This window comes from Cololabis saira, chromosome 11, assembly GCF_033807715.1.
Source record: "Cololabis saira isolate AMF1-May2022 chromosome 11, fColSai1.1, whole genome shotgun sequence".
Taxonomy (NCBI): Eukaryota; Metazoa; Chordata; class Actinopteri; order Beloniformes; family Belonidae; genus Cololabis; species Cololabis saira.
Genome location: NC_084597.1, coordinates 17,801,062 through 17,813,783, shown reverse-complemented (window position 1 = coordinate 17,813,783; position 12,722 = coordinate 17,801,062). Strand labels below are relative to the sequence as shown.

The 12,722-nt window shown below is 39.7% G+C and overlaps 1 protein-coding gene across 1 annotated transcript; it reads right to left on the bottom strand.

The window, feature by feature from the left end:
* Positions 1 to 1,404: 1,404 nt before the first annotated feature.
* LOC133455048 (enolase-phosphatase E1-like) lies at positions 1,405 to 8,795 on the bottom strand. The gene is made up of 6 exons (XM_061733868.1): positions 8,486 to 8,795; positions 7,407 to 7,508; positions 6,220 to 6,422; positions 3,832 to 3,964; positions 3,549 to 3,672; positions 1,405 to 2,140 (listed from the first exon to the last, which is right to left on the bottom strand). Exons 1-6 carry the CDS (start codon positions 8,567 to 8,569, stop codon positions 2,001 to 2,003), a joined length of 786 nt encoding a protein of 261 aa, XP_061589852.1. The 5' UTR covers positions 8,570 to 8,795; the 3' UTR covers positions 1,405 to 2,000.
* Between the last annotated feature and the right edge of the window lie 3,927 nt (positions 8,796 to 12,722).

Sequence of the window (12,722 nt, the reverse complement as noted above, 5' to 3'; positions counted from 1 at the left end):
CCCCCCTGGACCCCACTGCCCACAGCTCCTACCAGGTAGGTAGTTCCTTTCCGGGCGGCATCACCGTCCAGGATGAAAGGCAGCTCTGAGTCAGGATACGACAACACTGGAGCCTGAATGAGTGTCACCTTGACTGTGGAGAAGGCAGCAGCACAGTTGGTGGACCTGTGCTGACGACATGCCAGGGGGGGAGTGTTGAAGTTTCACGCATACACCAGTAGGTCCTCCAGGTAAACAATGCAACGGCTCCATGGAACATGGCCCGGCCCCCTCTCCATCAGGTATTGGAAAGTAGCTGGTGCTTTGCAAAGTCCGAAGGGTGTCACTTTAAACTGCCTTAACTTTTGAATACGCCTCCGGGGGCAGCTCCACGTGCTAAAAGTCACAGCAAAGGTCAAGGAAGATGAACCAGCGGGACCCAGAGAGGTGGGTGAGAGCATTGTCAGTGTGAGGCAGGGGATAGGAGTCCTTGCGAGTAGGGGTGGGCAAAAATATCGATATGGCAATATATTGCGATACTTTTCCAGCCGATTCAATATCGATATTTAAAATTTGAATATCGAATTTTTTTTTTATCCCCGATCTTTTTCCCATTATATCCCCCAGTGCCTCTACCTAAGTGACAGTCCTGGGCATTACCACTCTCTACCAACCCTGGGAGGGCCCTGCACTGAGCTCAGGTTTTATTTCACGTTTTATTTCATTTTATAATTTATTTTTTATATAACACAATTGCCTGTCCTTAAAAAATGAAAAATAATGGACAGAGGTTTATTTATTTATGGATTTATATCTATACTGACTGATCACTGTGCCTGTCCTTGGTTTTAGTACCATCTTTCTTGTGTTTATTATCATTTGCCACATAATTAAAGAAACCTCATACTAAATTTAATGTTAATTTCATATGATGTAAATAATATGAAAAACATATACAAATATGTTGTAACTTTAGCTTGTATAGTTATAATAAAACATTGTTTTGACTCCGTTTGTCCCATGAATTGTCACTATAATCTGATGAACGTGCAACTCGGATTTTAAGATCCATCACTATCATCTGATGTACATATATACAACTTGGATTTTAAGATGTGTAATGCATTTTTAAATTTTTCGGTGAACTATGTAGAATATAATAATCGGGATATCGCAATGTGTATCGTATCGTGGCTCAAGTATCGTGATGCGTATCGTATCGTGAGGTCCTTCCCAATACCCACCCCTACTTGCGAGTGCTCTCATTCAGCCACCAGTAGTAAATGCAGAACTGCCTCTCCATCAGGACTACCAGCGTGTTACTGCGAAGACCATCTTTGATATGCAATTGACATTTTGATTCAAAGCAACGCAGGTTTGTGGACATGCATAACTTTAGATAAATGACCACTTGGACTGTAAGAATCGTGTGATACAAGGCATTTATTAGAAGTTTGCTTCATTGTTAATACAAACTCGCCCACTTTGGCAATGTTTGTTGTTTTTTGCCCCCTTTCTAAACGGTCAACATTACAGATGAGCAACACTGATGGCACATTTCTAACAGACACTGTCCACCCGTGAGGGGATTAAGACATCTAAACGACTTCTACAATGGTTCTACTTTCTCAAACTAGATCAAACTAACACATTTGTAAGTGTACAGGCAGGAATTGTTTACAAAATGGCAACGAACACAGGTTAATCACACACGAACATTTGTAAAGTGGCAAATACACAGTTCATCTAAGAGTTAAAAGGTACAGTGACCTCAACAGTTCTTGTGCAGTTTCCTTCAGGCTTGTCATTAATTCTAGGGCTGTGACCGTTTTATCTACAGCATGTCAGTCCTCTTGAATGGTGATGTCCCACTGTGACATCCTGGAAGGCATCCGGGTCTTAGGTACGAGAGTCCCAGCACCTCCCAGCTGTTTATGTGGAACAACGGAAAACATCAGAGTTGTAAAAAGGGTTGGGTGCAAAGACGAGAAGGAAAGAAAGGTCATGGTTAAGTGAAGTCGTTAAGCTCGTCCAGTCAGCTGAAGTTGGCAAAAGGACGTAATGAGCTTGTAGTGGGCGCTTTCCTCCTCCGTCAGCTCCATGTTTCCAGGCCGGACCACCACCAGAACATTCATCCCGGCTTCTTCTGCCGCTTTGGCCTCTGTAACAACAAACCCAACGGTGAGTAGAGACTCTTAACTAGGGGTGTAACAATATATCGTGCCACGAAATTTCGCGATACAAAAACGTCACAATACGTGTCGTGGAGGTGACAAAGTGTATCTCGATATTGGGTTATTAATATTAATCCATTGTGTTGACTAGAAACGCGCATCCGACACCGACCACGACCGCATCTCGACCCACGGACCAAAATCTTACTCCGCTCAGAAGAAACTAGTCCCATTTTGTGGTCCCGTTTTGAGGTCTGAACTTTTACTAATGTAAGGCTGGTGTAGAGTTAAGCCGTACCTTATTAAATTAAACCTTTTTTGGGTCGTGAGTAGGATAAACACGCGGGCAACTTCTGCCTAGCTCCAGTGTACTTTAATGTCCGCTCAACAGCGTAGGATTTTAGAACATCAACACAGCACCTAGTGCTGTACTGTGGCGTATCACTCCGCCCAATCTAAAACAGACTAATCACTACAGATAAACTGACTAGTGTAATTATAGTCCCTGATTTACATCAGAATATAAAGAATATATTTATAAAATAATGAACCCTGAATTACCAAAATAATCTTAACAAAAATAAATCTCCTCTTACACTTATAAGGTGAGCATGAATCAATCTTTTTTTATGATGTAAAATTGTATGTATTTATTTACTTTTATTTATTTATTTAATTTTAGTTGTTAAATTAGAAAGAAAAAAGTCAAATCATACATGAGAGAAACTATTCAGTTTGTGGCAAAATATTTGTACTTGTATGAATCTGAAGATTCATAATGCAAACCTGACATTTACTTTTAGTTCAGTTTGTGGAAAATGGTTGGCCTGGCTTTCTCTTTAAAACTTAAACAGTTATAAAGCATTACAGACTGTAACAATAGGGCAAATACACAGCATTGTTTTGTAATTTGTGTCTTTCAAATAAAAGACAATTTTTTCCAGTCATATGTTCCTCATTCAAGGTTGTTGAAAAAATACTGCTATAATATCGTATCGTTATCGTGAGATTAGTGTATCGTTACACCCCTACTCTTAACCCCACTTTAACAAAGAAAGGTGAAAGCTGTTACTTTGTTCCCCTCTTTATCAACATGGACACTTTATTTGGTGTCCTTGAAGTCTAAAAAGTTAATTGAAAATGTCCATCTTTGTGTAGAAAGTAAATAAAAAGGAACCTCAACACTGCAAGCTACAGCAATCTAAAAAAGCTCCGACATCACCACCTAGTGTTGGGTTGTGTAATTACGGGCACCCAACGGATGTGTAGGTGTTATTTAGAAATACAAATGTCCCTCTAGACGTGGACTTTTCGCTAAATTAAATAAATATAATTTACGGCAGTGTTTTTGCATTACCGGTGGATTATAAAGTGATTAACCGCTGCCATGGTTACCTCTGGTTACGTCTGTCAGGAAGGTTATTTCTTCAGGCTGACAGCCCATCCTCTCTGCGATCCGCTCGTAGCTTTTGGAATCCACTTTAGCTCCTATCGTGGTGTCAAAGTGGCCGTCGAATAACTGAAGGGGTCGAACAAAATGATCCGGTCAGAAACTGTTGTGTCAAAGCAAAGTCAAGTAAATGTACACGGTAACCCTGTTTAGAGACTGGAGAAGATCAATCCTCTCGTAAATAACGACGGTTCAATGACAATGTCAGATGGTGAGAGAGTTACTAACTTCTAAAACATCGCCTTCGACAGAGTAACCGAACAGGAGCTTTTGAGCCTCCACGCTTCCTGAGGAGTAAATGTAGACTTTCAGGCTGCGTTCCCGCCACGTTTTGATGGATGGAATCACATCTGGATAGATCCTGTTTGAGAAATTAAAAAAAAAAGAGGCTTACAGATTCTGAAAACAAGTCAGAGGAGACAAAATCAATATTCAAAACTTCTTGTACATTATAGTTTGATGCTTTTTCTCTTTAGATTTAGACAGCACGTTACACAAAAAAGTAAACGTTATTTATAAATATGGCCTTAATACAGTTAATAATTTTATAAATATTTTCTGGGATGGAAATATTTGCAATTTACACTATACAACACATTTTAATTGATATAATTTAGAGCAGAACTATTTCTTATTCTTATCTGGGGATTCCCTGGTCAGTAACTGGAAGTGGCTGATCAGGCTCCAAGAAGTCCGATATTCCCTCTTGGTCAATAAATGCATCGCACGGACAACACTGCTTGTTTTAAGTTATGCAGCGTTTTAAATATATGATGAAAATACCTAGCGGAGTGTTAAAAACTAAAATTTAAGGGAAAGCAAAAGGAATCCAACCCTTAAAAAAAGCCTTAAGCTTCCGCCATCTTTATCTGGTTAAAGTAAAAAAAAAAAAAAAAAAAAAGTTAAGTAATTAGAGGGAAAGTTGTGATGTTTCTGGCCGTTTCTGGTTGAGGAAACAGAAATCTAACAAATCCCATATTACACAACATTAAGTAGGAATTACTTCTTCCAGCTAGAGAGCCAATTAAATGAGGACGTTTGGTCAAATTACCATAATGAATTAAAATAAGCCAAGCCCACCCAGCTAAAACAGTCAACTGTGACTGGTAAAAGCCGGCCGGCTGCTCAGGGCAATTTGTCCCGCCCATTTACAAGATGATGCCGCACTAGAGAAGGATAAAGAGGCTTCAAAAACATTCTCCAGGATGACATCACAGAGGGCTTGTCCAGTTCTTATACAGTCTGCGATTAAAACCGATGTTTGAACATCTGATGTTGGCGTCATGTTCATGATAATTCTGACTGCTCCGTTTTTATGACACGCCTGCTTTAAAAGCAACACTACAGACGTTACTTTAATTTAAGTTTAAGGTTTGTGAAAAGCACATTTTTCAATGCAACGTTAGAATCTGAGAAGACGTATTTAAAAGATAATAGATAGATAGATAGATAGATAGATAGATAGATAGACTTTATTAATAGACTCAGGGTCCATTTAAAAAAGACGAACACACATACAAATTTTAAAAAAGACAATCATACCAGTGTTTCCACATTGCTGATTGATATCTCACAGCACTCAGTCCAGGATTGGTCAACAGCATTAAAACAGAGTTTTGTGTGTCATTCAGTCGACAAATGAATCTATACATTAGTTTTCTCAACAGAGCGTGAAAAGTGTTTATACGCATTTGGCAGAATAACTCACTCGCACTACACCACCTGGGTTTTCCCAACAAAATACGGAGGCAATCATTATAGGCAACCTGCAGTTTGCGGATGCTTGCCTTTTTAAACTTAACCCACAAGGGGGCTGTGTAGAGTGGGGTACAGTATGCTCTGAAGAGATTCATTTTAACTTCTTCAGAACACCAGGAAAATTTACTTTTCAGCACATTTGCTTGTGTATATAAAACACGCCGTTGCCTATTCATATCCTCATCATCCGAAAAATCATCAGTGATGATGTGGCCCAAATAATAATAATAATAATAATAATAATAATAGCTATAATTGGTTTTATAGACCAAACTATGGTGTTATTTCTGGTCAAAGCTGTCACCTGCTGCAGTTTGGGAGATTTTTCTAAGACAAATGTTCAATTAAACAAAAAAAAAATCTTTTATCCAGTTTCAAAAATGAATACATAGGAAGTACATTAACACATAAGATAAAAACATGCAATCCGCCTGGAAAAGTGCAGTTTGCGCTTCCTCATAACTATTTTAGATCCATAATTTAGATTCACAGAAGAATCCCAAACAGCCACGAGCGATGAGAGGAACGTCAGCGCTCAACATCTCTCCAACAGCACCAAAAAAAACCCTCTGCGATGTGGCAGGACGTCTAAAAACTCCAGCTTATGGTGGAGAACACCTTCAAAGAAATCACAGATCCATCTACATAAGTGCAGACGTGTAGAATCCAGTTTGGTCTCTCACACCACACCTTATGCTCGGACTACTGATGCATTCAAGATTTCATGTTTGCGTTTGTATAAAGAAAGACCTTGTTAAAGTTTCTGAGCTTCTGGCAGCACACCCGTTAAATTCATGATGCAAGTTTGAGGCGAGCTCGTGTGCAGGAATAAGCGAGGAAGACGACCAGCGTACTTACTCGCCTTTGATTCTCCCAGAAGAATACGCCGCCCGCCACATGTGACCCTGCAGCTGTTTGAGTGCCGTGGACTTCCTGTCCGCCGCCATCTGCCACAGCACGTTTTCTACGACTTCCCTGATGGCCTTCTCCTCGTCCGTGTGGACCGTCTGGTCCACGGCGTGGACAGGACACGCCCGGTTCTGCTTCATGTCCTCTTCCATCTGCAAGGACAGTGCAGCTTACTGAGCAATTCATGTCATGTTTATGTTGCACCCTGGAAATATTTCGTTTAGGTTATTATAGTTTTTCAAGTGATGGATCAAACACAGACAGCATTTTATTCATTTATTTTATTTATCCACCCAATTGTATTGTGCCTAGTTATTTTTGTTCAAGCACTAAATGTCCAGAGGATTTACATCACTGTTAGAGAAAAGAGAAAAAGAAGCTCTGTAACGTGACGGTGCTTGTGTGTGTGTGTGTGTGTGTGTGTGTGGATACCCGGCTGCTCTAGAGAGAACAGTCCAAGAGAAATACGTGCAGTGTGGAGCAAATAAAGTTGCAAAACAGAAGATGGAGTCCTGTCTGTTTTAGGAGTCTAACATTTACACCAACGTTTACCAAGTGATACAAAACATTGAAAATTTAAGCCAAACCCAATAATAGACCACTTCTGCCTGGAAGAAAGCAATACCGAGTCGAAAGTTCATATTTCTTATCTTCATACATGTTCAGGAGAATAAATCAATCTAAGATGCTGAGATGAAAACCCCTGGTTCCTTCTCATTTTCTGTTTTAAGTCTCCGTTGGGTGCACTACTGTTTTTTCTTCAAAAACATGTCTTTATCTTATTGCTTATTACTGATTTGTAAGAATCAACAACAGTTATCCACGTTGTTATCCTGTTTTATCTTTTATTTATTATTTTTTGTCTCTGGCCTCACTGTTAACGAGCCACGATGTTGTTGTTATTGTGTGTTGTCTGTATTGTCTGTTTTTGATCACCAAAAAAAAGTCTCCGTCGGGTGGGACTGTTTGCTGATTTTATTTTGGCTTTGTGAATTTCCAATTTTATATGAGGTTGAGTTTTTCAGCCCACTTATATCTCAGATGAAACCTCCATGCACAAATCAAATACCCCCACATTAGTAAACTTTAATATTTCAGTGAGGATTGTCATTTTAAAGATGCTCCTCTGTGTCCACCTGTTTCTTCAGGAGATGAACATCTTGTTTGCACTCATCTTCTTCCCAGTGGGAGGACAGGTAATCCTCCAGGTGTTCCCTGATGTAGGGAAACAGGATGTCCTAGAGCAAGAAAACAAACAAAACTTAGACTGAAGGTGGGCTACTAAATGATTTTACTTCTGTTACAGTCTGCATTTAAACCAGAGTCACTCAGGTGGGATTGGTTGGTAGGGGGGTAAATGATTCAATCCAGAAGCCGATGGTGATCACAGGTGTGCAGGCAGGGGCGAAAATCCCGGGGGGGACAGGGGGGACAAGTCCCCCCCATTAGTAAAGCTGTCCCCCCCTAGAATAATTTGAGACAGAATTAATAATTTTGGAACAATGCAGTAGTATTTAGTGGTGATGCACCAAAATGAAAATTTGTGGCCGAAACCGAAAATAATAATAAACAGTAAAATCTCATTATACTTAAAACAGGACTCATCACTGGAAAAAAAAACAACAATTTTCACCTGTTTCAAGTAAATTTTCACTTGAAATAAGTAGAAAAATCTGCCAGTGGAACAAGATTTATCTTCTCATTACAAGTAAAACAATCTTGTTCCACTGGCAGATTTTTCTACTTATTTTAAGTGAAAATCTACTTGAAACCGGTGAAAATTGTTGTTTTTTCCAGTGATGAGTCTTGTTTTAAGTGTAATGAGATTTGTTTTAACTAAAAATGAGACATTTTAACTAGAAATAAGACAAATATTCTTGTTAAGATGTTGGGTTTTTGCAGTGTATTATGTCAGATGTGCTGTATTATTGCCACCTTCCACCTAATACCATTGTTTTGTATTGCTCTAAGAAAGGTCTTCTGCCTGTTTGCGAGATAGAGATGGAAATGTCAAAATGCTGTATTAGAGGAAGGCTAAAACTTTTATTCCTTGTCCCCCACTGGATTTATTCTCTAAAATATTACTGTTTATTGTCCCCCCCAACTATGAAACAGGATTTTCGCCCCTGTGTGCAGGTAATAAAGGCAGATTACATGGTTACATTGATCAGACACGGTTAAAGGGAGGCGGCTGCACGTAGAGCCGTAAATGCACCTTGACAAACGTGATGGGGGTGGTGGTTCCCTCGATATCCAGCAGCAGAGCGCCGGTGCACGCGGGGATCGAGGCGGCGGCCATTCCTGCCCGAGCTGGGAGCGTCTCTGCGGGGTTACAGCAGCAGCCGGGGCCGGTCCTCCTGCTCCCTCAGGCCGCTCACACACACAAGCACAAACCGCACAGCGAGTCGAGCCGGTACTTGGATGCTCGCCGTCAGCGGGCGTTTTGTTTCATCGTATCGCTGCTAACTTGCAAACACAAAGCGACGACCAGCTCACGTGGTCGGATGGCAGATGGCCGGTTCAGCCTCCGGGCCGGCAGGGGGCGCTACCGGTGTCTGCCAAAAAGGGATTGCCTGCCAGAATCTGATTTCTCCCCTGAAAATGGGTCTTTTTACCTGCCAAAAATTGATTGAAGGCCAAATACAGTTAATGAAAAGTTGTTTTTACCTAAATATGATTTGATCTCATTCTTGAGCTTCATAATATAAACACTAGAGAGCTCACATGATTGCTTTTAACTCATTTAAAGGACCATTACAACACAAAATAGGCATTTTCACCTGCCAAAAATTGATTGAAGGCCAAATACAGTTAATGAAAGGTTGTTTTTACCTAAATATGATTTGATCTTATTCTTGAGCTTCATAATATAAACACTAGAGCTCACATGATTGCTTTTAACTCCTTTAAAGGACCATTGCAACACAAAATAGGCATTTTCACCTGCCAAAAATTTATTGAAGGCCGAATACAGTTAATGAAAAGTTGTTTCTGCCTAAATAGGACTTGATCTCATTCTTGAGCTTCATAATCTGAAAATCTGTCGTTTTAGCGCTATCGTTCAACAGGCTGCTGTGCGCGCTCCCGCGGCCAGAAATCAGAAGAAATCAGATTCTGGCAGGCAATCACTTTTTGGCACAACAGTGCCAAAAAAGTTGTACACCAACACTAAACCTACATTAAAAATACATATTTAATCTGAAGAAAAGGGGTTATTTTCATTTTTACATGTATTTTTATATGATCTTTCAACAATTTATGTTATTTAGGTATTTTAACACAGTTGCATGTTATATTATCGCTTCCCTTTTTTGTTTTTAAAGGCCTTTTTCACTAGGGTTGCCAACTACCTGAGAAATAAATAAGGGACACCACATCAACCCTTATCTAAGGGTGAAGGGAAAAGTATTGTGTGGAAACAGATCATTCTGGAGTGGCAGGAGGAGTGGGAGGAAGGAAATAAAGGGAGGCATCTGTTTTCAATAACTGGGAAGGAAGGAAGATGTCATTATTTCCAGGTTAAGGACTCTTAATAGTACTCTTCACATTATGGGTAAACATCGAGATGGACTATGTTCTGAGTGTCAGGAGCCTGAGACAGTGCAACTTGTACTGATTTGCTGCAGGAGGTACCGCAGAGAAAGAACTGAACTAGTGGCAGAGCTGCAAGAAATGGGTATGAAAGGAATAACAGTCAGAAGTATTTTGGAAGTGGGATGGAGTGGAAGGGGGAGGCAGAGTTTATTTAATTTTTTTGCATGATACTGGGCTGATGAGGAGAATATAGTGAGTTCCTGAAAGATCCAGAAGATGGCAGCAATGCAACTAATTGGATGCAAGCTGCCGTAAAACTCCAAAGAAGAAGAAGAAGAACCCAATTGCCTTCACCTTTTTTTGGTGAATTTTTTTAGCCCCTTTTTTCTTGAGTGAAACGATTTTTTAACTATTTGACTCGAACCTGAATTAAATTAGATGCATATTTTTGAATGCCATGAACACATGGAAAACAAATTATTATCCAGCAATTCACTTTAATACAAAATAACAAAATTAACTGAATAAAAAGAGTATCTTTCTTAAACAGAAACCTGTCCTGCTTAACTTAAAGTGGTATAAATTGATATAAATCAATAGAAAGAAAGCACAACATCCATTGTGTAATGGTGCACATTTTTAGTGCAATAACAAAAGTGCAAAAAAAGTCTGTAGAAAACTTGTAAACATATTTGTGCCTCAAAGGCCATGACTGTAAGCTACAGTTGTAGTAAAACAGGAAAAAAAACAAAAAAATAACGTATTAACTCAACAGCTCAATGCCATTTTCCATTGGCATTTTATGACTATTTTTTGACTCTCACAGTAATACGGGACAAAGTGCGTCCCTTTTCAGCTCAATACGGGACGCGTACTTTAGTTTATAAATAGGCTACAGGACGATTCAGTTTTTCAAGGGACAGTTGACAACCCTATTTTTCACATTGTAGAATTGTATTGAGTAGAATCTTTTTTTTTCTCCAAATAAATCTTTTAATTAAATATATGAATTCACAAACATCTGGAAATAATTCATATCTTAGTTAAGTTAAGATGTTTCCAGCTAAGTATTCAGACTAAAATATAACATTTTCATACACCTTAGAGGACATTGTGAGATTTTATTTTATTGCGATACCTTGCAATATACTTCTTGCAATAAGATTTGCGTTTCATCGCAATAATGATGTGAGATATTTACTTGTTAGTTCATGCGCGCATCATGGACACAATAATGGAGCCCCCACATCCTTAGAGATGGTTGTTTTTAGACAAAAAATGTAATAATTTCTTGAAAACTAATTTTACTTTGGTGTGTTTCTCTCACCATTGAAGAGTTAGCGTGTGTTTCAACATTACACTGCAAGTTTTTTAGCCAAGTTTTTGTCTCCTGAATTGAAGAATACAGTTGCATTGTCAAGTTGCTATGTTGCATTACAATAACCAGAAAAAATACAGATTACAGTTTAATTGTAAAAGATGTGCAATAAAATCTGTAAAAAAATTGTAAGATCATGCATTTTAACGTGATGTTGGCCGCTCAATGAGTGGACAAGCCGGTCCAGCACACCAAGAAATGCTTGATTAAATTGTGCATTTTGCTGCATCTCTTCACGCCTTAAGGCAGCTTCCTGTTTCGTGTGGGAGTTTGCATGTTCTCCCCGTGTTTGTGTGGATTTTCTACCGGTACTCCAGTTTCCTCCAGCATAAAAACGCGTTGATTGGTGTCTATAAATTGCCCATAGAAGTGTGTGTAATTGTGTGTGGTTGTTTGTGTGGCTCTGCGATGGACTGGAGAACTGTCTGGGGGGAACCCCGTAGAGCTGGGATAAGTTCCAGCGATAGATAGATAGATGGATGGATGGATGGATGGATGGATGGATGGATGGATGTGGGCTGTACTAAGTACCCCCTTATTGATTCTATTGGATTTGTGGGGGTAAAGTTGCAGCAGTTGTTGGTCTGGAGTATTCTGGTGCATGTTAACACAATACCAAAGGGAAAGACATAAGCACATTTGTTCCAAAGTCATTTTTGAAACTGAATCAGTGACATGTTTGCAGATTTTCGGCGGCAGCTTACATCATCCTGGGCCACCGTAAAGGTCAGGAGGAGGAGTTTGTAGCGAGGTACAAGTAACTTGTGACTAACTGACTGTAAACAAGCAAGATTTCTGGCTTTCACAGACCTGTAACCTCTTCTTTAAGAGGCTCCTCTGTCCTCCACTCATTACCTGTATTAATGGCACCTGTTTTAACTGGTTATCAGTATAAAAGACACCTGTCCACAACCTCAAACAGTCACACTCCAAACTCCACTCTGGCCAAGACAAAAGAGCTGTCAAAGGATGTTAGAAGCAAATTTGTAGACCTGCACCAGGCTGGGAAGACTGAATCTCCAATAGGTAAGCAACTCGGTGTGAAGAAATCAACTGTGGGAGCAATCATTAGAAAATGGAAGACATACAAGACCACTGAAAATCTTCCTCGATCTGGGGCTCTAGCAAGATCTCACCCTATGGGGTAAAAATGATCACAAGAACGGTGAGTAAAAATCCCAGAACCACACAGGGGGGCCTAGTGAATGACCTGCAGAGAGCTGGGGCCAAAGTAACATGTTTTTTTAATGATTTAATGCTTAACTTATGGTCAAATTTAGTTTATGGAAAGTATGGCAGCAGGAGGCTCTCGAGACATCTTGCCAACCATATCAATTTGAACCAGAGTCAGACCGGAACAATATGAGGCTCCCGAAGAAGTTCAGCAAACTTGTCTTGAACGTGCAGATTTCCAACTATAAGCCAGTTTTTTTTTATTATTTTGATTGGCCTAGTAAAACCATCTATGATAACTAATATCGCCATCATGTTTGGTCCGATTTTTCAGCGGCCAAAAGTAACTGATGACCTTCGTGTTCAT